Here is a 27,312-nt window from a genome sequence, read left to right as displayed (position 1 = left end):
GCAAAATCACCCAATTTTCATCCAGATAGTGTTCCCTATGACATCTCTATATTTGTTTTTACATCTGTGCAGTACTTGTTGTATACATCAACAAACTAATAAATGGATGCCAAATAGATTGGTGTCCATATGACCTCCCTACAGGACTAGATGTCTCGTGTCTCCTAGTCAACTGTTCTATGTAACCTCACCTCCAAGACTGATGAGCAGCTTTTTATCAATACACAGAATGCTGCCAATCGGTGTGGGTGCAATTAAATATGGCTCAGAATTCAGAAAAATGCTAGATTTGCAGCGGAGAAAACTGAGATCATATCAAAATGACATCTAGTAGACAAGTAAGTGACACATCACTGGAATCAGGGTCTCTGTGTCTCTATCATTATGGTACTCTCAGATTACATAGTAAAAACTTGGTAACAGAATCCCTTTAATGGAATGCCAGTTTACAAGAGGGGACACTAAAATCCTATGAATCCCAGCTTCGCCATTATGACTTTGAAACTTCACCAACTCTGTAGTTTTAATGAACACTGGTCTTTTCCCATTTGAACTATAGCACATTTCATACTTTGAGGTTTCAGACAGGAGAATCATATGTTATCATGTAATCACAGTACAAAATTCAGCAATAATGGAAGTAAAACTGTGGCTGTGGTGCGATCCAGTTATATAGCTGTGTTCCTGTACACCTGGGTAGTGCAAAAGTTTATGTATGAGCTGCTTATTTGGGTAATTTTTAAAGGGGATTTTTCAACTTCTTAAATGGTTAAAATTGTTAAAAGTGCTTACATAAAGAAGCAACTTTGCAATGTACCTCTTAAAATTCCTCTTCGTTACGAAGATTGGAGGGATATTTAATTTCATAGTTTATTGCTTGTTGTTTAGGTTAGCAGCCACTTCTGCAGTCTATCAGAGGTGGTCGGTTTCATAACCAAGGATAATGTGCTTGCAGGCAGTTTACTATTCATCTTGCAATCACAACCCTGAAGGTGACCGAGTCACTGGATCCGGCCACCTTCAGTGATCCTGCACTCCAAAGATTCAGAGGCAAAGCTTGGCATGGGAGAGCAAACAATTCAGGCCAGTGGTGTGACCAGCGCTGCTCTGAATTGTCAATTCTTCATGAGCGCACTACTACCTCCCCCGGCAATCAGGAACCCGTGAAGCAGAGGAGCAGTGTACTCCTGAAGATTAAACCCTTTAAGCAAAACTAACACGGAGTCAAAATTTATTTTACTTTGCAGCAATTTATTTCAGCTAAAGCTTGAACACAGTAAGGCTGTGTTCACACGATGCGTATTTCATGCGTTTCCGCGGCGTTTTTGCAGTTGCGTAAACGCCGCGGAAACGCATGAAAAACGCATGGTAGAAGGGAAGCAATGTTCCCCAATGGAAATCCGCATGTGCTGTGCCCATGATGCGGATTTTTCCGCAGCGTTAACGCTGCGGTCAAAAATCCGCAGCATGTCAATTAATTTTGCGGAAACGCGGCGATTTCGCCGCCATTGACTTGCATTAGAACGCGCCAATTCCGCAAGACAGCATTTGTACTTGCGTAATTGGTGCGTTCTAATGTGCGGATGGTACCCGAGTGTGGAGGAGAGGAGAGTCTCATCCACACCCAGGTACCATTAAAAAAGCTGTAAAAGAAGAATAAAATAAAAAATAAATGTATTCTTACCATCTGTCGGCCCGCGCACCGCTCCTTCTTGGTTCCCGGCACTTGCAGTGAGTTGTAGGACCTGCGGTGACGTCAGAGTCATGTGACGGGTCACGTGACGCTGACGTCGGCAGGTCTTTCAATTCAAAGTTGCCGGCGAGGGAGAACAGATTGAGCAGGACAGCGCGGGCCATCGGAGGTAAGTATAGACACTCTCTCGGGTCACACTATATAAATCCATGCTGGTTGCATGGATTTATATAGTGTGACCTAGTTATCAAGCACTTTCCAGGTGATGCTAACATCGCCTGGAAAGCGCTTGTCAATCTGCATGCGGAAACGCATGTGAATCTGCATGTGGATCCGCATGTATTCTGCAGGAAAAACGCATGCACAATCTGCATGCGTTTTTTCTGCCAGGGAGATGCAGAAATGATGCAGAAATTTTCTGCTTCATTTCTGCATCGTGTGCACATACCCTAAATGAGTAAAAGTATTCATCTTGTCAGTACATTTTGTAGAATTTCATGTTGCTTATTTTGGTGTTATATTCTGGGCACCAGCCTGTATCAGTATGTAAATACAATAGTCAGCTTATGCGTTTAGAACAATACTGTTGATTACTTAGTACTGAGAAGAACCATATAATCTCAGTTATATTCATTCATAAGAGAGCTGAATATTATTCAGATCATGGCAACATTAAGTTTTTGTCTTTAAAGTGAACCTAACAGCTTATACATGCTGCCCAATTTATGGCCACGCTGCGGTGTTTGAAAGAAAAATATACTTTAAAAGCCGCCAGGTACCGAGCCGCGTTGGTTCAGGTCCCAGGTGGTTTCTCCTTGCCCACTGCCCTAGACTGACAGATCTCTGCCATTACGTGCTCATAGGCAGAGACTTGTCAATCCAGAGAAGCCGACAGAGACCAGCCTGTCCAACTAGTCTGTAGTGTGGCTCGGTACCAAGTGGCCTTTAAAGTATGTTTTTGGTTGAAACACCGCGGCATTTCAGAGTCAAACATACCTGGCTGATACCTGCTGTCCATGGATTGGGCAGCATGTATCAGCTGTCAGGTTCCCTTTAATTCTATTAGCTGTATATAATGTTCACATTAGGACTATGCCCTACACTAAGAATTCCATGAAGGGATTACATCTTTATACCACAAAATGGTATTTAGACATTGAATTGTCCATTATCTGCATTCCCCCAGAATCTGACTGAAGACGCGCCCCATAAGATGAGCGTAATGCACAGCAATGGCAAAATGACATTGCTGTGCACATATTCCATTTTATGTCATGTCTTCAGGGTTCTGAAACCAACGAAGCAGTTAAAAGTAGTGACTTGTTCATTTATCAGGCGGACCTGTTCTCTATATTTTAAAGTACAGAACAAAACAACCTGGCTCCGCCACAAGAACAAAGGCAAAGCCACTTTAGGAAAAAGATCGCGGACGTTTTCCGGAATCAACGTCGTCTGGGAAAACTCTGAGGGTGCGCCTAAACGACGCCGTGTATGCATGTATACTTACAAGGTTTTATGAGGGCACTAATATGAACTGATTGTGGACTGGTCAAAGAAATGAACCGTTGTGCTGGTCTGTATGTGACTTTACACAATTGTTGTAAACTCTGCTGCAGTTGTAGGAAGAAGTCAGGACAGCAGTCCTGCACAAGGGTTATGTGCACACGATTTTCAAACAAAAGACGCTCCAGGAAATAAGCTGGTGGTGTTTTTTCTGAAATGTCTTTTTTTGGCATCTTTTCCGGCATTTCTTGCGGTGGCTTTGCTGCAGGCATTTTTTTTACCTCTATGTATAGCATAGTGGTAGACACCTGAAGAATGGTCAGGTCACTTCTTTTAAGGGTTCGCTCACACTGGTGAGTAGCAAGTGTATAACTCGGACAAGTGCTATCCAATGTTTCATCACATAGCCCTCGCTCCAATGAGAAAAAAATCGCTGTATGCTGCGATTGGCAATGTATCCCGGACGGCGCACACCCATAAAAGTCTATGGGTGCGTGCAATACATCGGACTGCACTCGGATGTCATTAGAGTGCAGTCCGATATACACACAATGGAAAAATTAAGTTCTCCATCTTCTCCGCACCTGTGATCCGAGAATCAGATCACAGTAAAATGACACTCAGATCACGCTCGCAGCAGAGTTTGAGCCGAGGGTCATTTGCATATAGCATCCAATTCTCTCGCGTGAGAGAATCATCGCATGCTACTCGCCAGTGTGAGCGAACCCTACCTTCTTTCAAAGCCTGAAGCAGTTAAAAAAAAGCTTAAAAAGACTGAACATGTGCACAGCTGGTTGTTTTGACACTGCAGTGCATTAAGCTCCTTTTCAGGCACATTACAGAGCTTAACCACCTAAAAGATGTTGTGTGCTGTACATATTAGAGTCAGATCAATCCCATTTCTGTTTCTAATTGCTGAAACCGCGCAGCCATTAACAATAAATACTGAATTAATAATAATTTTTTAACTCTTTACTCGACACCACAATGGCTTGCATGATCACGCCGTTTTCTTCCACATTGCAGCCGCTCGGGTGTCTGGACTTTTAAAGTTGTCATGCAGCAAGTAGTGAGAGAGGTTGGACTTACTGAGTGACAGGATTTTCTTAGCTTTTTTGGATTATATACTGCAGTAAACCCTATTACACTAGTACAAGTGTCATTTGATTTTACCTGGGATTTTGGAGCAATATCATTCCTATTACACTCACTCATATTCTGCTAAATATTCCTAATAAAGAGATTGTGTAAGATGAGAAAAAGAACAGAGCTATTCTTTTCCTTAGGTTGTGTGTGGCACACATTTAAAGGGGCAGGGCACTTTTATTTACTTTAATAGATGTGCTGGAACATGATTTAGGGCACATTTACAATTGTATAGATTCTTAGTGCAGTGGAAGTGCAGCTTTCCTCACAGGCTGCTCCGCTCTCCAGTCCATACAATGGCCACTGGTGGGGGAGCATGGGACCAGACCTGTCCATTAACCTCCTCCAATAGGAAAGCAGCTTTCACATGTGAGTTGTTTTTCAATTGGACGAGGCTGATGGCTTGATCTGGTCACATGGCCCTCCACCAGCAACAGTTTGTGAGGAAAGTTGCACTAAGGCCACATTCACACGTTCAGTATTTGGTCAGTATTTTACATCAGTATTTGTAAGTCAAAACCAGGAGAGGAACAATCAGAGGAAAATTATAATAGAAACACGTCACCACTTCTGTATTTATCACCCACTCCTGGTTTACATATGCTGAGGTAAAAAACTCACCAAACACTGAATGTGTGAACATTGCCTGACAAGCTCAGGAGGAGAACTTGTCATCTATAATATAACCGGGGATGCGTCCCTCTGTCTGAAGCCTCGATAGACTGCGCATGCGTGACACACAGTCTGGCTCCAGACAGAAGCTCGCATCCAGCCGTTATTGGTAAGAGGAGGTGTATGGCGCCAGAGATCACGGTATGTGTAGACACTGAACGCATACCACGATCTACAGCGCCATACTTACCTGACCGGGAGGAGCGTTGCCACGGCGCCTCTCTTCTGGCCGCAGACCGGGGGCGGAGTGAGGCGTCGGATCGGCGTGTGCGCATAGCGCTATCCTTCGCCATTTTACTGAAGACACATTTACAGCCACGCATACCGGGAATGGGGTTGAGGGGTGCCATGCATACCGGGATTGGGGATGAGGGGTGCCATGCATACCAGGATAGGATGGTGGGGACAGGATGGGGCAGCACAAATACCAGGAGAGGGGCAGCACATGCCACACATACCAGCATGGGAGACCATATACCAATAAAAATGCTCGCCACCCGGGGGTAGAACGGGTTCAATAGCAAGTACTTGTATATTAGTAAGTGTACACAAAATCATGTCTGCAACACATTTGTTAATCAAGGATAATGTGGCCGACCCTGTTAACTGATTCTGTAGGCAGCAATAGGCTATAGGAGGCAAATGGTGCAATATGTTTTACAAAAACCCAATTGTACAACTGATTTTTAACCTCATTTAAGTAGGAAGAATAAATGTCCCCAAAGGTGGACAACCCCTTTAAGGTTAAGCAGCGATACCAGACACAGGCTGTGAAATTTCCTAGCATTGTTTCATTTTTTTCTAACCTATAACAATCCTTTAGGCCAGGTACAGACGAGTATATGGAAAATCGTCCATTTTCCTTCTAGAAAAAAACAGATTTTTATTCGTATTGTCATCTGCATGTCAGTTTTTTACATCTATATCTCATCTATTTTACACATCAGTATTATAAAACATAATAGGCCAACTACAGTTTCCGATCTTAATAATTGCAATAGATCTGAGAAAAACACATGACATAGTAACCCATATGTGATCCATGTTTTCTGCTCCCATTAACTTATAATGGGCAAGTCTGATAAAAAAATGGATCAAAGTAGTGAATGCTGCAATGTTCTGCTGCTTATAAAAATGTTCATGTGAGCTACCACATTGACTTGCATTGGTCAGTGTGCTGTCCGTATGCTTTCTGTTTGGTATACAGACGGCTACGAAAAATGCGGCTGTACCGGTGTGCGAGTAGTGTTTCTCTGACGAAGGCCTAAGCATAGGCCGAAACGTTATACCATTGTCTTGGATTGCACAACTAGTAAAGAGCCTGTAATTCAATTTGAGTGTTTAGTTCATTTTCTACAGATCTAGTAGACCTGGGAATCAGGAATGGTTCCTGAACATGGTGAATAAAAAGGCTGAGAGTGTTGGTGCCATCCACACAGTTTCTCACCGGGCTTGAGATCTCTTTGTTCCTCCCTTACTACTTTCTGTAACCACTGTCTTTTCTCATCCTCCAAATGCTGCCGATTTGTCTTCCTTTTCCTTTAATCTGCAGTACTTCTGTCATCACAAATCACAACAAAAATATCTTATTTAATCTTCATCTTGAGAGTTAACTGCAAACTTTATGTCATGGCTCAGGGTGTATTGGAAATGTGTAAATCTTTGCTCCAGAACATTTTCAGGGAAGAAGCAGAATGTGATATCATACCTTCTTTTTCATAGCACATTATTTCTTCACCATCTTGTGTTTTTGAAAGTAATTCTTGTGCGTTCCGTAATGTTCAGATGTGAACATCTTACATGCATTTTAATTGTGCAACATTAATAAAAATAGATGATCATATGTATATATTTTTCTATCTCATATTTAAAAAAAATACAATAAAACTTATCTAACTACTGTGTATATATATATACTTCATATATATGTGTGTATATGTATAGTTGAAACCAGAAGTTTACATACACGATATGTAAAGACACATATGCATGTTTTTCTCAATATCTGACATGAAATCAGAATAAACCTTTCCCGTTCTAGGTCAATTAGGATTACCATTATTTTTAATATTTACCAGATGCCAGAATAATGAGAGAGAGAGAGAATGTTTAAGGCATTTTATTACTTACTGCAAAGTCAAAAGTTTACATACATTTCATTAGTATTTGGTACCATTGCCCTTAAACTGAATGACTTGGGTCAAACGTTTGGGATATCCTTCCACAAGCTTCTCACAATAGTTGATTGGAATTTGGGCCCATTCCTCCTGACAAAACTGGTGTAACTGATCCAGGTTTGTAGGTCGCTTTGCCCGTACCAGCCTTTTCAGCGTTGCCCATAAATTTTCAATAGGATTGAGATCAGAGCCTTGTGATGGCCACTCCAAAACTTTGACTTTGTTATCCTTAAGCCACTTTGTTACCATTTTGGCAGTATGCCTCTGGTCATTGTCCATTTGGAAGACCCATTTCCGCCCAAGCTTTAAATTTCTGCCTGATATCTTGTTGCTTCAGAATTGCCACATAATCTTCTTTTCTCTTGATGACATCTATTTTGTCAAGTGCACCAGTCCTTCCTGCAGCAAACAACCCCACAACATGATGCTGCCACCTCCATGTTTCACAGTTGGGAGGGTGTTCTTAGGCTACCAAGCTTCTCCCTTTTTCCTCCAAACGTAACAATGGTCATTAAGCCCAAAAAGTTCAATTTTAGTGTCAACAGACCACAGACATGTCTCCAAAAATTAAGGTGTTTGTTCCTGTGTGCATTTGCAAACATTAATCTGGCTTTTTTATGTTTCTTTTGGAGTAATGGCTTCTTCCTGGCAGAGTGGCTTTTCAGCCAATGTTGATACAGTATTCGTTTCACTGTGGATATTGACACAATCTTACCAGCTTACGCCATCATCTTCACAAGGTCTTTTGATTTTGTCCTTGGGTTGATACAGTGGGTACGGAAAGTATTCAGACCCCTTTAAATTTTTCACTCTTTGTTTCATTGCAGCCATTTGGTAAATTCTAAAAAGTTCATTTTTTAGAAAGGGTGCTTCTACTCAATACTGAGCAAATGGTCTGAATACTTATGACCATGTGATATTTCAGTTTTTCATTTTTAATAAATTTTAAAAAAAAATCTACATTTCTGTTTTTTTCCAGTCAAGATGGGGTGCAGAGTGTACTTTAATGAGAAAAAAAATGAAATTTTTAGAATTTACCAAATGGCTGCAATGAAACAAAGAGTGAAAAATTTAAAGGGGTCTGAATACTTTCCGTACCCACTCTATGCTCATGTCGGACCAAAGCATGCTCATCTCTGGGACACAGAACCCATCTCCTTCCTGAGAAGTATGATGGCTGGACATTCCCATCTTGTTTGTACTTGCGTATAATTGTTTGTACAAATGAACGAGGCACCTTCAGGTATCTTGAAATTGTACCCAAGGATAAACCTTGTGCAAGTCCACAATTCTCTTCCTGATATCATAGCTGATTTCTTTAGACTTTCCCATGACGCTACACAAAGAAGCAGTGTGTTTCAGCTGTGCATTAAAATACATCCACAGATGTGTCTCTAATTAACTCAGAAGTTGCCAAAAGCTTCCAAACACATGACATCATCATATGTGCAGTCCAGAATTGTTTAAAGGCATAGTTATCTTATTGTATGGAAACTTCTGACTTTGCAGTAAATAATAAAAATGCCTTAAAACATTCTCTCTCTCATTATTCTAGCATTTGGCAAATATTACAAATTATGGTAATCCTAATTGACCTAAAACGGGAAAGGTTTATTCTGATATCATGTAATATATTGAGAAAAACATGCATATGTGTCTTTTTATATAGTGTATGTAAACTTCTGGTTTATGACTAAAGTAGTAAAGCTGCCTTAGTAAAATCCGATGTTTAGAATGGCTTTCAACTACAATTTTTTTGGAGGGGGTATTTTAACATATTTTAGGGGTTGTTTCATACTTATCTACTGTATTTGTACTTTTTATGTGACAGATAGGGCTTTGTGCCTTAACTATTTTTATACACATATTTGTTAATATTGTTTCAAATATAGACAGCATAAAGCTATAGGACACAGACGATGCGCCATATTTACTACAGTGGTGCATGCTGTGTAATAGATTTCGCAGCAAATCTCAAAGGGTTTTCCTCATCTCAGCCTTTCATGGCTGAGACAGGACTAACTGCTTCTGGATGCCGTCAACCACAGGCGGGACTACTAACAGCTATGGTGTTTGTGCAACTTCCATACAAATTAATGGGAGTCATGAAAATAGCAAGCTACATTGTTAGCATCTCTCAGGTTGCGGATACATTATAGCTCACCGTGCTATGCTCTTACTGTAACTCCTATTCATGTCTATTATAGTTTCATGAACAGCTTAGCTGCACTCAGCTTCTTTCCTTGCCCTATCTAACATCTAAAACAGTTATTCCAGTCTCGGCCATGAAAGTCTGATGTGGGAATAAACTTTTAAAAGACATGTTAGTCATTTTCACTTACTTATTCCACTTCTTGGTTTACTTACTTTAGATTAGATTTGTGTGCCAACATTTTGGTGCATATCATCAATAAATGTGGCTCAGTTAGAGCTCAATTTAGCCTTTGCTCTTTTTTAGACACCTTTGAGAAGACTTTGCCCTATTTTTTATTGCAGTTTAGCCATAGTAAATTTTCCCCGTAGTGTTTTGGGTATCATTGTAGAATTATTTGGCTTTCAGTAGATAAAGCTTCACTCCTTCGTTCTGGGTTTCACTGCTTTGTTTTGCCGTAGCAGGAGAAAAACTGTAACAAAAAAAACTACGTGGAAAAACGATGCATCACATGATGGACACCATTGGCTCCTGGATTATAGTGGTGATTACATCATTTTGCTGGGAAAAAAAAAATTCCCAGCTGATGGCTGATACCCCAGATGTAGATGTGAACAGAGTCTAAAAATATTTTATTAAAACGTTAAAACTATATATAGAAACCTTAACATGATAAATATATTTGTGTCCACTTTAATTTATTGTACATTTATGTTGCATTTGTCATAGTCACGGCTGTAAGGTTGTATTTGTGATAGTAAGCACTAGGTCCATTTAAACCAAGCAGCACTGTTAATGTACATGTGTCAAGTGATCGCTGGGCCCTATTAGACTTTCTGTACTGGCCGTGATTCTGCATCAACATGTTTTTTTACAGTACGGCAGGATGAAGCTTCTTAATGCCTCCTGTAAAACATGTCGTGCTGTCGTTAAAGGGTCAAAAGACACATTTTGTACAGGCATTTTTGGAGGCGTTCATAAAGTTATATTTAAAGCTTTATAAAGTGAAGCGGGCAAAAAAAGGTCTTGCAAAAAATACTTTTGTTTTAACTCTTTGTGTAAGATAAGCCTCATACTAATTCCTATGCAAAAGCAAAGATCAGACTTTTGCTGGTGGTAAATCTGAATTAGAACAAACAATGTAGCTGAAATTCAATTTTATAACTTTAGACTATTATACAGTTCTTGGTGTAGAGACTACACTTACCAGAATGCAAATAAGCAAGAGTACACTCCATGTACAGACGCTAAACCAAGTGGGAGATGTCAGAAGTCAGTGTGCCGGTTTGAATGTAGCTAAGAATCAGAATGATCTGTAAGGCAGGAGCAAGGATCAGAATGATCTGTAAGGCAGGAGCAAGGATCAGAATGATCTGTAAGGCAGGAGCAAGGATCAGAATGATCTGTAAGGCAGGAGCAAGGCTCAGAATGATCTGTAAGGCATGATCAAGGCTCAGAATGATCTGTAAGGCAGGAGCAAGGATCAGAATGATCTGTAAGGCAGGAGCAAGGATCGGAATGATCTGTAAGGCAGGATCAAGGCTCAGAATGATCTGTAAGGCAGGATCAAGGCTCAGAATGATCTGTAAGGCAGGATCTAAGTCAAGGTCAGTACAAGAAAAGGTCATTAATGCAAAGATACTCAGCATAGTCTAAAGTTACAATGGTTTCCCATGTTCACCTTTTTTAACTAATTATTCGCGGCAGTGTTAAAAATAATAAAATTAGCTGGTCCTCACTCTCCCTGGGTACCGTGCTATGACTCTGCTGCTGCTCTCATAAGTATGGACAGGCTGCAGTGGTCACTTCGCTTCATCGGGGCTGCACCGTTTCGGTTCTGCCAATGTAGACGGCACCAGCTACTGAGCCCTGTTATTGGCTGCCGCGCTGGAGACCTGACTTCATCGCTGCAGCTTGTACACAATCACCGGCGCAGATGCAGAGACACAGTGCTGGATATGAAAAGGAGAGATGAGTGTATTATTTTTAACACTGCCATGAATAATTAGTTTAAAAAAGAAGAAAATGGAAAACCCATTAAACTGTACTTGTTTGCCACACATGGTAACTGACACAAATCTAATAGCTGTTGGGGAAGTGTTTATCCCCATAGACATTGTATCCAGCATATCCTCCTAACATGCATGACGTTGGCCAAGTTTTGTCTAATGTACAGGTACAGTCATGGCCAAAAGTATTGAGAATGAGACAAATAGTAATTTTTCCAAAGTTTACTGCTTCATTTTTTGTAATGGCAATTTGCATATACTCCTGAATGTCAAAGAGTGATCAGCTTAACAGCAATTACTGTACTTGCAAAGTCAATATTTGCCCAGAAAATGAACTTTAACCCCCAAAACACATTTCAACATCATTGCAGTCCTGCCTTAAAAGGAGCAGCTAACATCGTTTTAGTGATTGATCCATTAACACAGGTGTGGGTGTTGATGAGGACAGGGCTGGCGATCAATCAGTCATGATTAAGTAAGAATGACATCACTGGACACTTTAAAAGGAGGCTGGTTCTTGGTATCATTGTTTCTCTTGAGTTAACCATGGTTATCTCTAAAGAAACACGTGCAGCCATCATTGCACTGCACAAAAATGGCCTAACAGGGAAGAGTATCGCAGCTACAAAGATTGCACCTCAGTCAACAATCTATCGCATCATCAAGAATATCAAGGAGAGAGCTTCCATTGTTGTCAAAAAGGCTCCAGGGCGCCCAAGAAAGACCAGCAAGCGCCAGGACCGTATCTTAAAACTGTTTCAGCTGCGGGATCGGACTACCAGCAGTGCCGAGCTTGCTCAGGAATGGCAGCAGGCTGGTGTGAGTGCTTCTGCACGCACTGTGAGGCGGAGACTCTTTGAGCAAGGGCTGGTTTCAAGGAGGGCAGCAAAGAAGCCACTTCTCTCCAGAAAAAACATCAGGGACCGACTGATATTCTGCAAAAGGTACAGGGAGTGGACTGCTGAGTACTGGGGCAAAGTCATTTTCTCTGATGAATCCCCTTTTCGATTGTTTGGGACATCTGGAAAACAGCTTATTCGGAGAAGAAGAGGTGAGCGCTACCACCAGTCTTGTCTCATGCCAACTGTAAAGCATCCTGAAACCATTCATGTGTGGGGTTGCTTCTCAGCCAAGGGAATCGGCTCACTCACAGTCTTGCCTAAAAACACAGCCATGAATAAAGAATGGTACCAGAATGTCCTCCAAGAGCAACTTCTCCCAACCGTCCAAGAGCAGTTTGGCGCCCAAAAATGCCTTTTCCAGCATGATGGAGCACCTTGCCATAAAGCAAAGGTAATAACAAAATGGCTCATGGAACAAAACATAGAGATTTTGGGTCCATGGCCTGGAAACTCCCCAGATCTTAATCCCATTGAGAACTTGTGGTCAATCATCAAGAGACGGGTGGACAAACAAAAACTAACAAATTCTGGCAAAATGCAAGCATTGATTATGCAAGAATGGACTGCTATCAGTCAGGATTTGGTCCAAAAGTTGATTGAGAGCATGCCAGGGAGAATTACAGAGGTCTTGAAGAAGAAGGGGCAACACTGCAAATATTGACTTGCTGCATTAACTCATTCTAACTGTCAATATAACCTATTGGTACTCATAATATGATTGCAATTATATTTCTGTATGTGATATAAACATCAGACAAACACTAATAAAAACCAGAGGCCAGCAGATCATGTGAAAATATAATTTTGGTGTCATTCTCAAAACTTTTGGCCATGACTGTACAGCTCACTAAATTAGAATATCATCAAAAAGTTAATTTATTTCAGTTCTTCAATACAAAAAGTGAAACTCATATATTATATAGAGTCATTACAAACAGAGTGATCTATTTCAAGTGTTTATTTCTGTTAATGTTGATGATTATGGCTTACAGCCAATGAAAGCACAAAAGTCATTATCTCAGTAAATTAGAATACTTTATAACAACAGCTTGAAATTTTTTTTTTAAATCTGAAATGTTGGCCTACTGAAATGTATGTTCAGTAAGTGCACTCAATACTTGGTCGGGGCTCCTTTTGCATCAATAACTGCATCAATGCGGCGTGGCATGAAGGCGATCAGCCTGTGGCACTGCTGAGGTGTTATGGAAGCCCAGGTTGCTTTGATAGCCGCCTTCAGCTCGTCTGCATTGTTGGGTCTGGTGTCTCTCATCTTCCTCTTAACAATACCCCATAGATTCTCTATGGGGTTAAGGTCAGACCAATCAAGCACAGGGATACTGTTGTTTTCATACCAGGTATTGGTACTTTTGGCAGTGTGGACAGGTGCCAAGTCCTGCTGGAGAATGAAAGCTTGTTGGGAGAGCTTGTTGGGAGAGGGAAGCATGAAGTGCTCTAAAATTTCCTGGAAGACAGCTGCGCTAACCTTGGTCTTGATAAAACACAGTGGACCTACACCAACAAATGACATGGCTTCCCAAACCTTGATTTCCAAATGAAATGCAAAATTTACATTGCATTTACTTAGTGTCAATGACTGCCTTCTGGACATCTGTCAAGTCAGCAGTCTTCCCCATGATTGTGGAGCCTACTGAAACAGACTAAGGGACCTTTTTAAATGCTTAGGAAGCCTATGCCTGTGTTTTTTGTTAATTATTCTAATTTACTGAGATCATGACTTTTGTGTGAGATGCACCTGTATAATGACACCTTCATATCCAATGGTGTATATGTGGACAGACACAACTTTATGTTCTACCAAATGCTACGGTATAATGTTTTAAGTGTGACAATTATAAATATACCTGGCAGTTTTGTGATATGACCTGTCACTGCCCGACTGATGTACTATACTAACAAGAAAATAATACAAATAAATAGACATCATTTATATGCTAATTTCATTGTGAACTAAGGAATCATTCTGAAAAATTAAGAGCCATCATGAAAATTGACTAGGATTGAAGAGATATAAATGTAATGTATACATGACAGTGATAAAAGGGCAATCATTGTAGACCTAGTAAAACAATAAGTGTTTCTGGGAATACAATGTTAATGTGAAAAGCAAATTGCTTTAATGTACTAAGGCTAGGTTCATATCACCTCTGCAGATTATGATCTGCTGGATTGTTGAATTTGGCTGAGGAAACAGAATCCATTTGTGTACACCTGTATGCCTAAACAGTAGTATCAACTTCCCATTGACTAAAAAAAAGAAAACTCAAAATACAACCTATATTAAAGGGGCTGTCTGGCCTTTAAGGTACAAGCTTGCGGTGACTCTGTGACTGCAGACTTGTGAATCTTCACAGCGTGTGCACTGCATGCTTTGAGGATTCTCTGGTGCCCGGAATGGCTGGTGAGTAGCATGTGATTTGTATACTGCGGCCATGTGCTGACTAGATGGGTGTGACCTCGCTAAATGCAAGTGTATTGAGAGAGGCCGGACGCGTCTAGTCGAATGTAGCTGGAAGTATTCATATTTCATACTTGCGGTTACATGACTGCCGGCACCAGAGAATCCTCCCAGCGCACAGTGTGTGCACTGTGAGGATTCACAAGTCTGCAGTCACCTCATTTTTACCCCAAGGCTAGACAACCCCTTTAAGCCTTGCATTTCAGTACAGTTATTGCAGACATACAGTGGCATGTAAAAGTTTGGGCACCCCTTGTCAAAATTACTGTTTTTGTGAACAGGTAAGCAAGTTGAAGATGAAATGATCTCTAAAGGGCCTAAAGTTAAAGATGACATAATTCCTTTGTATTTTAAGCAAAAAAAATATTTTTTTTCATCTTTTACTTTTTAAAAATTACAAAAAGGAAAATGGGTCGATGCAAAAGTTTTGGCACCCTGCATGGTTTTTACCTAGTAGCACCCCCTTTTGAAAGTATCACAGCTTGTAAATGCTTTTTGCAGCCAGCCAAGAGTCTTTCAATTCTTATTTGAGGGATTTTCATCCACTTCTGTGAGATTCCTGGGTCGTCTTGCATGCACTGCTATTTTGAGGTCTAGCTAGAGATTTTTAATGATGTTCAGATCAGGGGACTGTGAGGGCCATTGTGAAACCTTCAGCTTGCGCCTTTTGAGGTAGTCTATTGTGGATTTTGACGTGTTTAGGACCAGTATCCATTTGTTGAAACCATCCTCTTTTCAACTTAAGCTTTTTTTACAGATGATGTTATGTTTGCATCAAGAATTTGTTGAAATTTAATTGAATCCATTCTTTCCTCTACTGTGAAATGTTCCCTGTACCATTGGCTGCAACACAACCCCAAAGCGTGATTGATCCACCCCCATGCTTAATGGTTGGTGAGATGTTCTTTTCCTGAAATTCTGTGCCCTTTTGTCACGCCAGGTGTGGGAAAGACTAAGTGCAACATGAAGGGAAGAGGGGGAGGAAGCCCAAACACTAGGGAAAGGTGGAGTGGAGACCCCTAGGCAGATCTAATATCACCCTGCCTAGCCTACCATCCCTATATAGGTTTCACACTTATCGCCGAGCAGGCCCCTTAACCCTGGATGACCCTAGAGCTTGACCCTAGATAGGGAGTGGAAGGGGTTAGCATTGGTCAGGCCCCATTACAAACTAAAGACAACAAGGTAGACAAACAAAGGGGATTAACTTAGCTTTAGCAGACACCAGAGGAGTAACGCCAACTGTCCTTCAAGGGCACCAGAGAAGACGCCAGCTGACTGCTAGTGCTCCAAGCCTGTACATAGAAATATCACAGGCGATTGCCTGGAGCAAACTGACTGGGTCTTAAAGGAAGAAGGATTAAGAAGGTGTCTGCAATGCCAAGCGCAGTGACCTTCTACAGCTAGATCCAGAGCGACTGTCTATTACACCTGACACACCCGTGACACCTTTTCTCCACACATCCCTTTGATCATTGTGGCCAAAGAGTTCTATTTGAACCTCATCGGTGCACAGGCCTTGGCTCCAAAATGCATCAGGCTTGTTTAGATGTTCTTTTGCATACTTCTGACACTGAATTTTCTGGTGAGGACGCAAGAGAGATTTTCTTCTGATAACTCTTCCATGAAGGCCATATTTGTGCAGGTGTCTCTGAACAATAGAACAATGTACCACAACTACAGTGTCTGCTAAATCTTTCTGAAGATCTTTTACAGTCATCAGGCGTTCTGATTTGCCTATCTAGCAATCCTATGAGCAGCTTTTGCTGAAACTTTGCTTGGTCTTCCAGACTTTATCTTGACCTCCACTGTTCCTGTTAACTGACATTTCTTCAATACATTTTGAACTAAGGAAAGGGCAACTTGAAAATGCTTTGCTATCTTCTTATAGCCTTCTCCAGCTCTGTGGGCCTCCACCATTTTCATTTTCAGAGTGCTAGACAGCTGCTTAGAAGAACCCATGGCTGCTCTTTTTTGGTACAAGGTTGGGTTTTTATAAAGCTGGGAAATTTGCATCACCTGGCCTTTCCTAACGATGATAGTGAACAAGCCATTACCCTAACAGGCTAATTAAGGTCTGAAACTTTGCAGAAGATACAGTGGTGTGAAAAAGTGTTTGCCCCTTTCCTGATTTCTTATTCTTTTGCATGTTTGTCACACTTAAATGTTTCAGATCACAAAACAAATTTAAATATTAGACAAAGATAACATTAATAAGCTCAAAATGCAGTTTTTAAATGAAGGTCTTTATTATTAAAGGAAAAAGAAATCCAAACCTACGGGCCCCTGTGTGAAAAAGTGATTGCCCCCTAAACTTAACTTAGCAGCAACAACTGCAATCAAGCGTTTGCGATAACTGGCAATGAGTCTTTTACAACACTCTGGAAAAATTTTGGTCCACTCATCTTTGCAAAATTGTTGTAATTCTGCCACATTAGAGGGTTTCCAAGCATGAACCTCCTTTTTAAGTTCATGCCACAGCATCTGAATCGGATTAAGGTCAGGACTTTGACTAGGCCACTCCAAAGTCTTAATTTTGTTTTTCTTAAGTCATTCAAAGGTGGACTTGCTGGTGTATTTTGGATCATTGTCCTGCTGCATAACCCAAGTGCGCTTCAGCTTGAGGTCATGAACAGATGGCCGGACATTCTCCTTCAGGAGTTTTTAGTAGACAACAGAATTCATGGTTTCATTTACCACAGCAAGTCTTCCAGGTCCTGAAGCAGCAAAACAGCCATAGACCATCACACTACCACCAGCATATTTTACTGTTGGTATGATGTTCCTTTTCTGAAATGCTGTGTTACTTCTACGCCAGATGTAATGGGATATACACCTTCCAAAAAGTTCAACTTTTGTCTCATCAGTCCACAGAGTATTCTCCTAAAAGTCTTAGTGATCATCAAGATGTTTTCTGGCAAAACTGAGACGAGCCTTTATCTTATTTTTGCTCAGCAGTGGTTTTCGTCTTGGAACTCTGCCATGCATGCCATTTTTGCCCAGTCTCTTTTTTATGGTGGAGTCATGAACACTGACCTTAACAGAGGCAAGTGAGGCCTGCAGTTCTTTGGATGTTGTTGTGAGGTCTTTTGTGAGCTCTTGGATGAGTCATTGCTGCGCTCTTGGGGTAATTTTGGTCAGCCAGCCACTCCTGGGAAGGTTCACCACTGTTCCGTGGATGGGGGGCAAACACTTTTTCACACAGGGCCCTGTAGGTTTGGATTTCTTTTTCCCTTAATAATAAAGATCTTCATTTAAAAACTGCATGTTTTGTTTACTTGTGTTATCTTTGTCTAAAATTTACAATTGTTTTGTGATCTGAAACAGTTAAGTGTGACAAACATGCAAAAGAATAAGAAATCAGGAAGGGGGCAAACACTTTTTCACACCTCTGTATCTGACCACACAAGTCTTCAAGGACGCCCAAACTTTTGCATTAGCCCATTTTTACTTTTTAAAATGAAAAAAATGACAATATTTTTTTTTTTCCTAAAATACACAGGAAATGTGTCATCTCTAACTTTAGGCCTTTTAGAGATCATTTTATCTTCAACTTTCTTAACTGTTCACAACAACGGTAATTTTGACATGGGGTGCCCAGACTTTTACATGCCACTGTATACTCATTGGGTGTTAACATAAGGAGATTTTCCTAATATACTGTACATTCTGACTACCTGGATGGAGGAGTTACACAGAATAGCTGTTGTCTAAATATCCTAAGTCAATGGCTGACATTGCTAGTCTGCAAATACTTCTAGGGATTGTAATAGCAAAACGGTACATACTTTCCATTCCACTATATGTGAATATTGCAATTTATTGTTTACAACCCATGTAACATGTAATGATTTTTGCACACAACCAGGTGCACAGATCATAAGGCTTCCATAAGTGATCACAGAGCAGCTTATGGCATTTCACTGCTGTGGGCCCTATGAGACTTTAGTAAATGACTAATAAAATTTAGGAAATGAAGCATCTAGTCCTAGATAAAAGCATACTAATGACAGTTATACTCTATCATTTTGTATAATGCATTTTATGGCTTCTCAGCTGCACACAGATGCGGATCGAGGGGAAGAACGAGTCAAGTACCTCCTGACTGGAGAAGGCGCAGGTTCTGTCTTTGTCATTAATGAAAAAACTGGCAATATCCATGTTACCAAGTCACTTGATCGTGAAGAGAAGGAGGAGTACGTGCTGTTGGCTCAGGCTGTGGACAAACTTTCCCTTCGACCACTTGAACCCCCTTCCCAGTTCATCATCAAGGTGCAGGACATTAATGACAACCCCCCTGTTTTCCTGCACCCGCCCTACAGGGCCTCTGTGCCGGAGATGTCCAACGTAGGTGAGGGGGGAACTGAGGTTTTTGTGTTTAAACATAAGTTAGCACTTAAATACGCTGAGGTGCGAGGATGCTTTTTAAGTTCTAACAGAAGTGACAATGATAAATGCATCGCTATCCGATTGTGCTGACAGTTTACAGAAGATAAGTTGGAATTAATGAATGCAGAATTGAGAGGCATTTTGAGAAACAAAAGTTAATGAAAGTAATAAAAACTACTAAGAGGAACAGCAATCCTGTGCATACACTTTTAGTGGTAGCAGTTATCAATGCCAAAACAATTACTATATTTTTAAGCATGTATGGTTTACTTACTATTCTAGATTTATAAAGAACACATAACACGCATGACATGTATATATCGGACATTGTGTTTAGAACATGTTTCATCCTCCATGATGAATAGTCTTCAGCTACCAAGACTGTGCTTCAATGCATTTGGGCAGCTGTGTTTCCAGAACCCCAAATGAGTATTGTGCTAAATATCCATACTGTTGTGGTAGTCCCATTTCATACTGTAGGGTAACTGGCCGCTAATGGTATTGTAGGGGATTTTAGGTAAGATACAGAGAGGCTCCAGCAGGACACTGCATCCCAACCCAAGGTTTTCTGTTAACCCTGCACTTTTCCACGGTACACGTTTCTGATAAAGGAAGTTCACACATGTCAGAATGAGAATTTACTACAGGTCTAAGCTATGTTATTTGCAAAACATTTACTTTTGTAGCCCCAAAACCTTATTGCATTATCTATTTATAACACTAAAACACTATTTATAAACTCAGCTAATTGCTGGAGAAAGTGATTTCTTCTCCCAGAAAACCATTATAATATTTAATGATTGGTATTATTTTTTAATAATAAAATTAATTGACAAGATAGTTGTAAAGGACAATGTAGGGCATTACCAGTCAACTTGACGTATTTGGGAGTAAGAAATGCATTCTTTGACTCCATTAAATCCTGCCACAAATCCCATTCAGCTAAGTCAAGCGGTAATCACCATCACACACATTATTTTTTTTATAAAGCCGCATTTGTGACCGAACGTTTCTTGTATATTTATTTAACTAAAGAGCCTTCATCCTAAAAAAACTAAAAAACAACCTTTAGAAAAGATATGGTTGAGCAGAGCAGATCACAAACAGCGAAGTTCACTCTTGATGCAAACTAGATTTTATAGTTATGGTTGGGCAGAGCACATTACATCCAGAAAAGCTCATACTTCATATAAAGTAGATCTTCTTTTGATGGTTGAGCAGACCACAACACATACAGAAGAGCTCATTCTTTATACAGAGTAGATTTTCTATTGATGGTTGAGCAGACCACAATACATACACAGGAGCTCATACTTCATACAGAGTAGATCTTATATTTATAGTTGGGCAGAGCATGCCACATACAGCAAAGCTCATACTTGATACAGAGTAGATCTTCTATTGATGGTTGAGCAGACCACACCACATACAGAGGAGCTCATACTTCATACAGAGTAGATCTCCTATTTATGGTTGGACAGACCACACCACATACAGAAGAGCTCATACTTCCTACACAGTATATCTTCTATTTATGGTTGGGCAGACCACACCACATCCAGAAAAGCTCATACTTCATACAGAGTAGATCTTCTTTTGATGGTTGAGCAGAGCACGACACATACAGAAGAGCTCATGCTTTATACAGAGTAAATTTTCTATTGATGGTTGAGCAGACCACACTACATACACAGGAGCTCATACTTCATACAGAGTAGATCTTATATTTATGGTTGGGCAGAGCATGCCACATACAGCAGAGTTCATACTTCATACAGAGTAGATCTTCTATTGGTGGTTGAGCAGACCACACCACATACAAAGGGGCTTATACTTCATACAGAGTAGATCTATTTATGGTTGAGCAGACCACAGCACATACTGAAGAGCTCATACATCATACAGAGTAGATCTATTTATGGTTGGGCAGAGCACACCACATACCGAAGAGCTCATACTTCATACAGAGTAGATCTTTTATTTATGGCTGGCCAGATCACACCACATTCAGAAGATCCCATGCTTCATACATAGTAGATGTTCTACTTATGGTTGGGCAGATCACATCACATACAATGGAGCTAATACTTCATACAGAGTAGATCTTCTATTTTGGTTGAGCAGACCATACCACATCCATACATAGTAGATCTTCTACTTATAGTTGTTCAGAGCACACCACATCACAGCGGATCTCATACTTCATACAAAGTAGATCTCCTATTTAGGGTTGGGCAGAGCACACCACATACAGAAGAGCTAATACTTCATACAGAGAAGATCTTACATTTATAGTTGGGCAGATCACAGCACATCCAGAAGAGCTCATACTTCATGCAGAGTAGATCTTCTATTTATGGTTGGACAGGTAACATGACATCCAGAAGAGCTCATACTTCATACAGAGTAGATCCCCTATTTATGGATGGGCAGAGCACACCACATACAGCAGAGCTCATACTTCATACATAGTCACTTGTGTAGTGTACACTCCGTGACAGAAGTTATGTCGCTTATCCATGTTATGTAAATAAAAGCTTATAACCTGATGTTAAATTCATCCATTGGTTTTATAATTTACTCTTTTGAAAGCTGAAACCCTCCCAAATTTGGTATAGGTTAAGAAAATAAATTGGCATCAATGCTGAAATATTGATCATTTAATGAACACAGAATGGTCAGATTTTGGCAAGACAAAAGTTTTGTCGCCTGGTCATATAATGCACCCAATCCTAGTTTACATCCTCACCAGTGCTCAGTAAATGATCGGTTAATTAGTGGGTGTGTATAAAAAGAAACCCAGCACTCCAGACCTTCACTTGAACTGCAACTCGAGCTCTGACAACATGCCAAAAATCCACCCTGCGACCAAAGCCTTGATTATCAAGAGGCTGAAGACCAGATCCACTGCAGAGGTGGCTGGCACCTTTAATGTTTCTCAGCATCAAGTACAAAGAATTAAAAAAAGATTTGAAGAGACTGGATATGTGTTTGACAAGCCCAGGTCCGGCAGACCCCGCAAGACAACTGCTCAGGAGGAACGTTTGTTGGTTAGAAAATCCAAAGCAAGCCCCTCTTCCACTCAAGCAGAGCTCCAAAAGGCCTGATCACCTCAAGTCCCTGTGTCAACTAGAACAGTTTGTAGGATTCTGTCTCGAAATGGCCTCCATGGTCGAATCAGTGCCCAGAAGCCAGCACTAAACAAAAGGCAAATAAAAAAGTGTGTGGCATTTGCAAAGTCCCACAGCCTGCTAAACAGATGGACGCTGGAAAAGTGGCAGAAGGTGGATTTCTCTGATGAATCTTCAGTAGAATTACACCACAGCCGCCGCAAATACTGCAGGAGACCTACTGGAGCCCGTATGGATCCAAAATACACCCAGAAAACAGTTAAATTTGGTGGTGGAAAGATCATGGTCTGGGGTTACATTTAGTATGGGGGTGTGCGAAACATTTGCAAGGTGGAAGGCAATATCAATAGCCTAAAATATCAAGAAGTATTAGCTACCTCTTACATTCCAAATCATAAAAGGGGTCAAATTCTGCAGCAGGATGGTGCTCCATCTCATACATCCATCTCTACAACAAAGTTCCTCCAGGCAAAAAAGATCAAGGTGCTCAAGGACTGGCCAGCCCAGTCACCAGACATGAACATCACTGAGCATGTTTGGGGTAGGATGAAAGAGGAAGCTTGGAAGACAAAACCAAAGAAACTAGATGAACTCCGGGAGGTATGTAAGACGGCATTCTCTGCTATTCCTGATGACTTCATTAATAAATTGTATGAATCATTGTTGAACTGCATGGATGCAGTCCTTTAAGCTCATGGAAGTCACACAAAATATTAAATATGACTCTAATAGCACCACAACTTCATTCACCAATGTTATGCAACATATATTTGTATTTTAAGATAATTATTTGTTTGAATATCACATTACTTTCTGTGGGCGACAAAACTTTTGTCTTGCCAAAATCTGACCATTCTGTGTTCATTAAATGATCAATATTTCAGCATTGATGCCAATTTATTTTCTTAACCTAAACCAAATTTGGGAGGGTTTCAGCTTTCAAAAGAATAATTTATAAAACCAATGGATGAATTTAACGTCAGGTTATAAGCTTTCATTTACATAACATGGATAAGCGACATAACTTCTGTCAGGGAGTGTATTGTAACAATGTCCGTGTTTTAAATTATTTTGAACATCTACTAGGGAATTGTTGTTCCTTTCATGCATTTAAGATATAAGTTTAGGATCAGCAAAAGGAAAACCAAAATTCTGAATAGTAATTGTGGCTAAAATAGGGATATAAGATTTTCCAAGTCCAAAAAGATGAACAATTTATCTCCCACAGGAACGTCTGTGATCCAGGTGACAGCCACCGACGCTGATGACCCGACTTATGGAAACAGTGCCCGACTTGTATACACTGTGCTGGAGGGGCAGCCATACTTTTCTGTGGACCCTCAAACAGGTAACTGAATGCAGGATTAAGACAATACCAGTTTTACTTATTAGTTGTTTGTTGTCATTGTGTGATATGTTGAACCCATGTGTTTTTAGAACAGTGCCAAACATATATTTTATCTATCAAACACTCATAGAGCCACCACTATGTGTTGGCAAGTGGCGAAGGAGGCTTTCAGTCTATCTCAATCATATAACTAGGCTGGCACCCTTCTTAGATTCTGTATCAGCCATGATGGAAAAAGGGTCTGGCTTAGCCATTCAACAATTCAGTCAGACAGCCCCCTTCATCTCATGCCATTACATAGATCTGGGCAGTGGGGCTCTGAGTGTCTCAAATCCAGCACAGGAATATGCCATGATGGTAGCATGACACTGAAATTGGATCAGTGATAACAGTTTCATCATTAAAATACATTATTGTTGTTTAAATAATTTCAATTTTAAAAAAGATCAAAACTACTTTTTTATTTCACAGGACAACACTTATAAGATAGGTAAAGTATTTATACAGATTGATGCCATTTACAGGGTAATGTTTGTCCCCTCTTGCAAAATTAAATAGCTTAGTGTAGGGTTACAGAACCTGAAATCCGTATGTAGGGGCAGGACAAGTTCTCTTAATGTTGAAGATATGGGTTTCAGGATACATGTTACAACCTTAGACCCTCGTTTTTTATAATCAAAAAATTGTACCTGCACCCCACAGCCCATCAGTGATGCCGTAAGCAATCGACTACTCTGCCTTATCCTCGTTGCCGCTAGTCACTACACACATGGCAAAATGCTTCTTTCTTAAAAGTTTTGCAACAGTTTTGCTTCAGCTTAATTGTAAAGCAGCACATCAGTGGAAGTCAGCAGAACCAATAAATCAAGTAATGTACGGTAATCCCTCCTTCATTTACATTTGGACTAGTAATGGTGGGATTAGGTCACTTTACCCTTTATTTTCTGCCTATGTAGAATGGTAAATCAGATTATATTTCTAACTTGAAACCACAAAGAAGTTATACATGTGCTTAAAAGGAATCTGTCAGCAAGTTTTTGCTATGTAATCTGAGAGCACCATGATGTAGGGACTAAGACCCTGATTACAGCAATGTATCACTTAGTTTACTGGATGCAGTAGTTAAGAATCACTGTTTTCTGTGCTGAAGATCTAGCAGAGCTCAGAATGTTGAGCCCTCTATAACACCACCCACACCACTGATCGGCAGCTTTCTGTGTACAATGTATATTGACAGAAAGCTGCTAATCAGCGCTGGGGGTGTGGTTGTACTAGCAGACACGAGTCAGTTTTTCCTCTAGTGATAATCTCCTGCTGATAAAACATTGATTGTATTTTAGCAGCAGAACATAGCCTAGTAAGAGTAAGAGACCCATCACTGGAATTAGGGTCTCTTCCCATACACCATGGTGCTCTCAGATTGCATAGCAAAACCTGCTGACAAATTCCCTTTGAATACTAGTGTACCACATGTTTAGACTCCTATTGATCTGCTAAATTAGTCTATTTGGTAACTGACAATTTTGGGTTACCTTCCAAGGGATCTGGGTTACAAACCACTTCATGCTATCACAGATTTAAAATATGTGAATTATTTTGGTAATTAAAACTAATTACCCATCAATTACTTTTATTGTATGCAATATTTTTTTGAAAATTATTTTTTTATTCTCTTATCAGGGGTGATCCGTACCGCAATCCCAAACATGGATCGGGAGACCCAGGATGAGTTTCTGGTTGTCATACAGGCCAAAGATATGGGAGGCCATGTTGGAGGGCTTTCCGGCTCCACTACTGTTACTGTTACATTAACTGATGTCAATGACAACCCACCCAAATTCCCTCAAAGTAAGAGCAATACTTGTGTGCAGTTTTACAACCTATAACTAATACTTATGAGAGGTTCTTACTATATTTTTCATATTCCTGCCCAATTTTATGATTGATGGAAGTAGTCTGTTTGGAAGTAAAGCATTCTCACAGACCAGTTTCTGATGTTTGGGACAGTGAGTTTTTGTTAAAGAAGCCCTTCCATGAAGAACCTAACACTCCATAGCTTTACGGTGTAAAAGCCACTTCTGGATCACACAGAGAGCAGTGTGACCCGGAGAGTGTGAAGAGCGGTGAAATCACTGAGAAGAGGAGTGGAGCCTTACTGAATACCGGAGAAGACAGAGATGGGTGAGTATATTAACACACTACACTACATACAAATAATGTGAAAAAAAATCTTCATGGGAGTGCTTCTTTAAAAGCTCAATTGGAATACACAAACAGTCTTATTGTCCATGAACAGCATTCTCTCATCTCCTCCATTGGGTAAAACAGGAGTTGGAGAACTTTCATTCAGCACCAGTGTATTATCACTGTCCCACCATAGAAATGGAATGCCAAACTGGTATGCTCACTGGTTAGCACTGTAGTTTTGCAGCGCTGGGGTCCTGGGTACAAATCCCACCAAGGACAACATCTGCAAGGAGTTTGTATGTTCTCCCCGTGTTTGTGTGGGTTTCCTCCGGGTTCTCCGGTTTCCTCCCACACTCCAAACACATACTGATAGGGAAAGAGCCCCAATGGGGACAGTGCCCTTAATGTCACTGTGGAATATCATGGCACTATATAAGCAAAGCATAATAATATTAATGTTTTTCCTGGCTTAACAGAAGACAGTAATGATGATTAATTAGCTGACAACTTGTTCTGTGTCCTTCTTTAGAAAGAGGAGGCATGTTTCAGTATATGTGAAGGATTACAAATAAAAGATAATGCAGGTTTTCTTTCTATTAATTGGTCAGTAGTTATGTTTGCCTTACATGTCAAAATAAGAAGCAGAAGATTGGACAGCGAAGAATACAGGGTGTTATAGGCCTATCGGATCAGTGGGGTTTCCCTTTATTGTTAACAAGGACTGTTTTGTATATTTTTTGTAGCAGTTGTGCCTGGTATTACAGCTTAGTCCCATTCACTTGGCCTGTGTGGTGTTAATACTAGGCACAGTTGCTACAAAATATACTACGATGCGCTAAGTAAAAACAAGGGGATTTAGTGCTCGCCATGACCATAAGTGCCATAACTAGGGATGCTGTAGTCGGGGCCCCACTGATTTTGATATTAATGGCTTATCTCAGGGATAGATTATCAATATCAAAGTCCCAGAAAACTTTTTCAAAGCACCACTCCAGGCTTTTTTTTATTGCAGCACTGGAGTGGTGCTACTAATGTGAGTTTCCTGCCCCTAGTATTATACTTACCCGCCGCTATCTTCATCTGTTATCTGCGCACTCCGGTCGTCTTCAGCAGGTTGTGATCTGTCAGACGCTCCAGTGTTTGCTGAGTGATCCAGAGGTCGCAACTCAATGTAAGTCTATGAGAGCCAGAACACGGCTGTCATAGACTTGCATTGAGAGCTTGTGACCGTTACCTCTGACTTCCAGTCAATCAGAAGTTGTGGTTGCAAAATGGCTGTGCGGAACTAGAGCGGCGCCAGGAAGAGCAAAAGCCAGCGGCTGCTAACTATAAGACTAGAGTGTGGGAACTTAGATTAGTAGCACCACTCCAGTGCTGAAATTAAAAAAAATGTTGGTGTGGTGCTTTAAGCATAGTTTGGGGGAATTACTGGACAAGTACATTCTCAATTTTATATTTTAATAATATAGATTCTGACGGATAATTTGCTGGAGAAAATTAGGATGGGAATTGATGAATAATAGCATA

The 27,312-nt window shown here is 40.5% G+C and overlaps 1 protein-coding gene across 3 annotated transcripts in view; it reads left to right on the top strand.

The window, feature by feature from the left end:
• Positions 1-27,312, top strand: part of CDH24 (cadherin 24) — a 104,673-nt gene that overhangs the window by 55,674 nt on the left and 21,687 nt on the right. For all 3 annotated transcript variants that reach the window (XM_073671110.1, XM_073671108.1, XM_073671109.1), the window contains exons 3-5: positions 18,787-19,081; positions 23,479-23,598; positions 25,279-25,446. In XM_073671110.1, coding sequence (XP_073527211.1) covers positions 18,787-19,081; positions 23,479-23,598; positions 25,279-25,446 — 583 coding nt within the window. The remainder of the gene's footprint in view (positions 1-18,786; positions 19,082-23,478; positions 23,599-25,278; positions 25,447-27,312) is intronic.

The sequence above is a fragment of the Phyllobates terribilis genome, unplaced genomic scaffold, assembly GCF_046119375.1.
Source record: "Phyllobates terribilis strain yellow unplaced genomic scaffold, ASM4611937v1 Scaffold_1__5_contigs__length_1240528914, whole genome shotgun sequence".
Taxonomy (NCBI): Eukaryota; Metazoa; Chordata; class Amphibia; order Anura; family Dendrobatidae; genus Phyllobates; species Phyllobates terribilis.
This window is presented reverse-complemented; position numbering and strand designations above follow the sequence as displayed.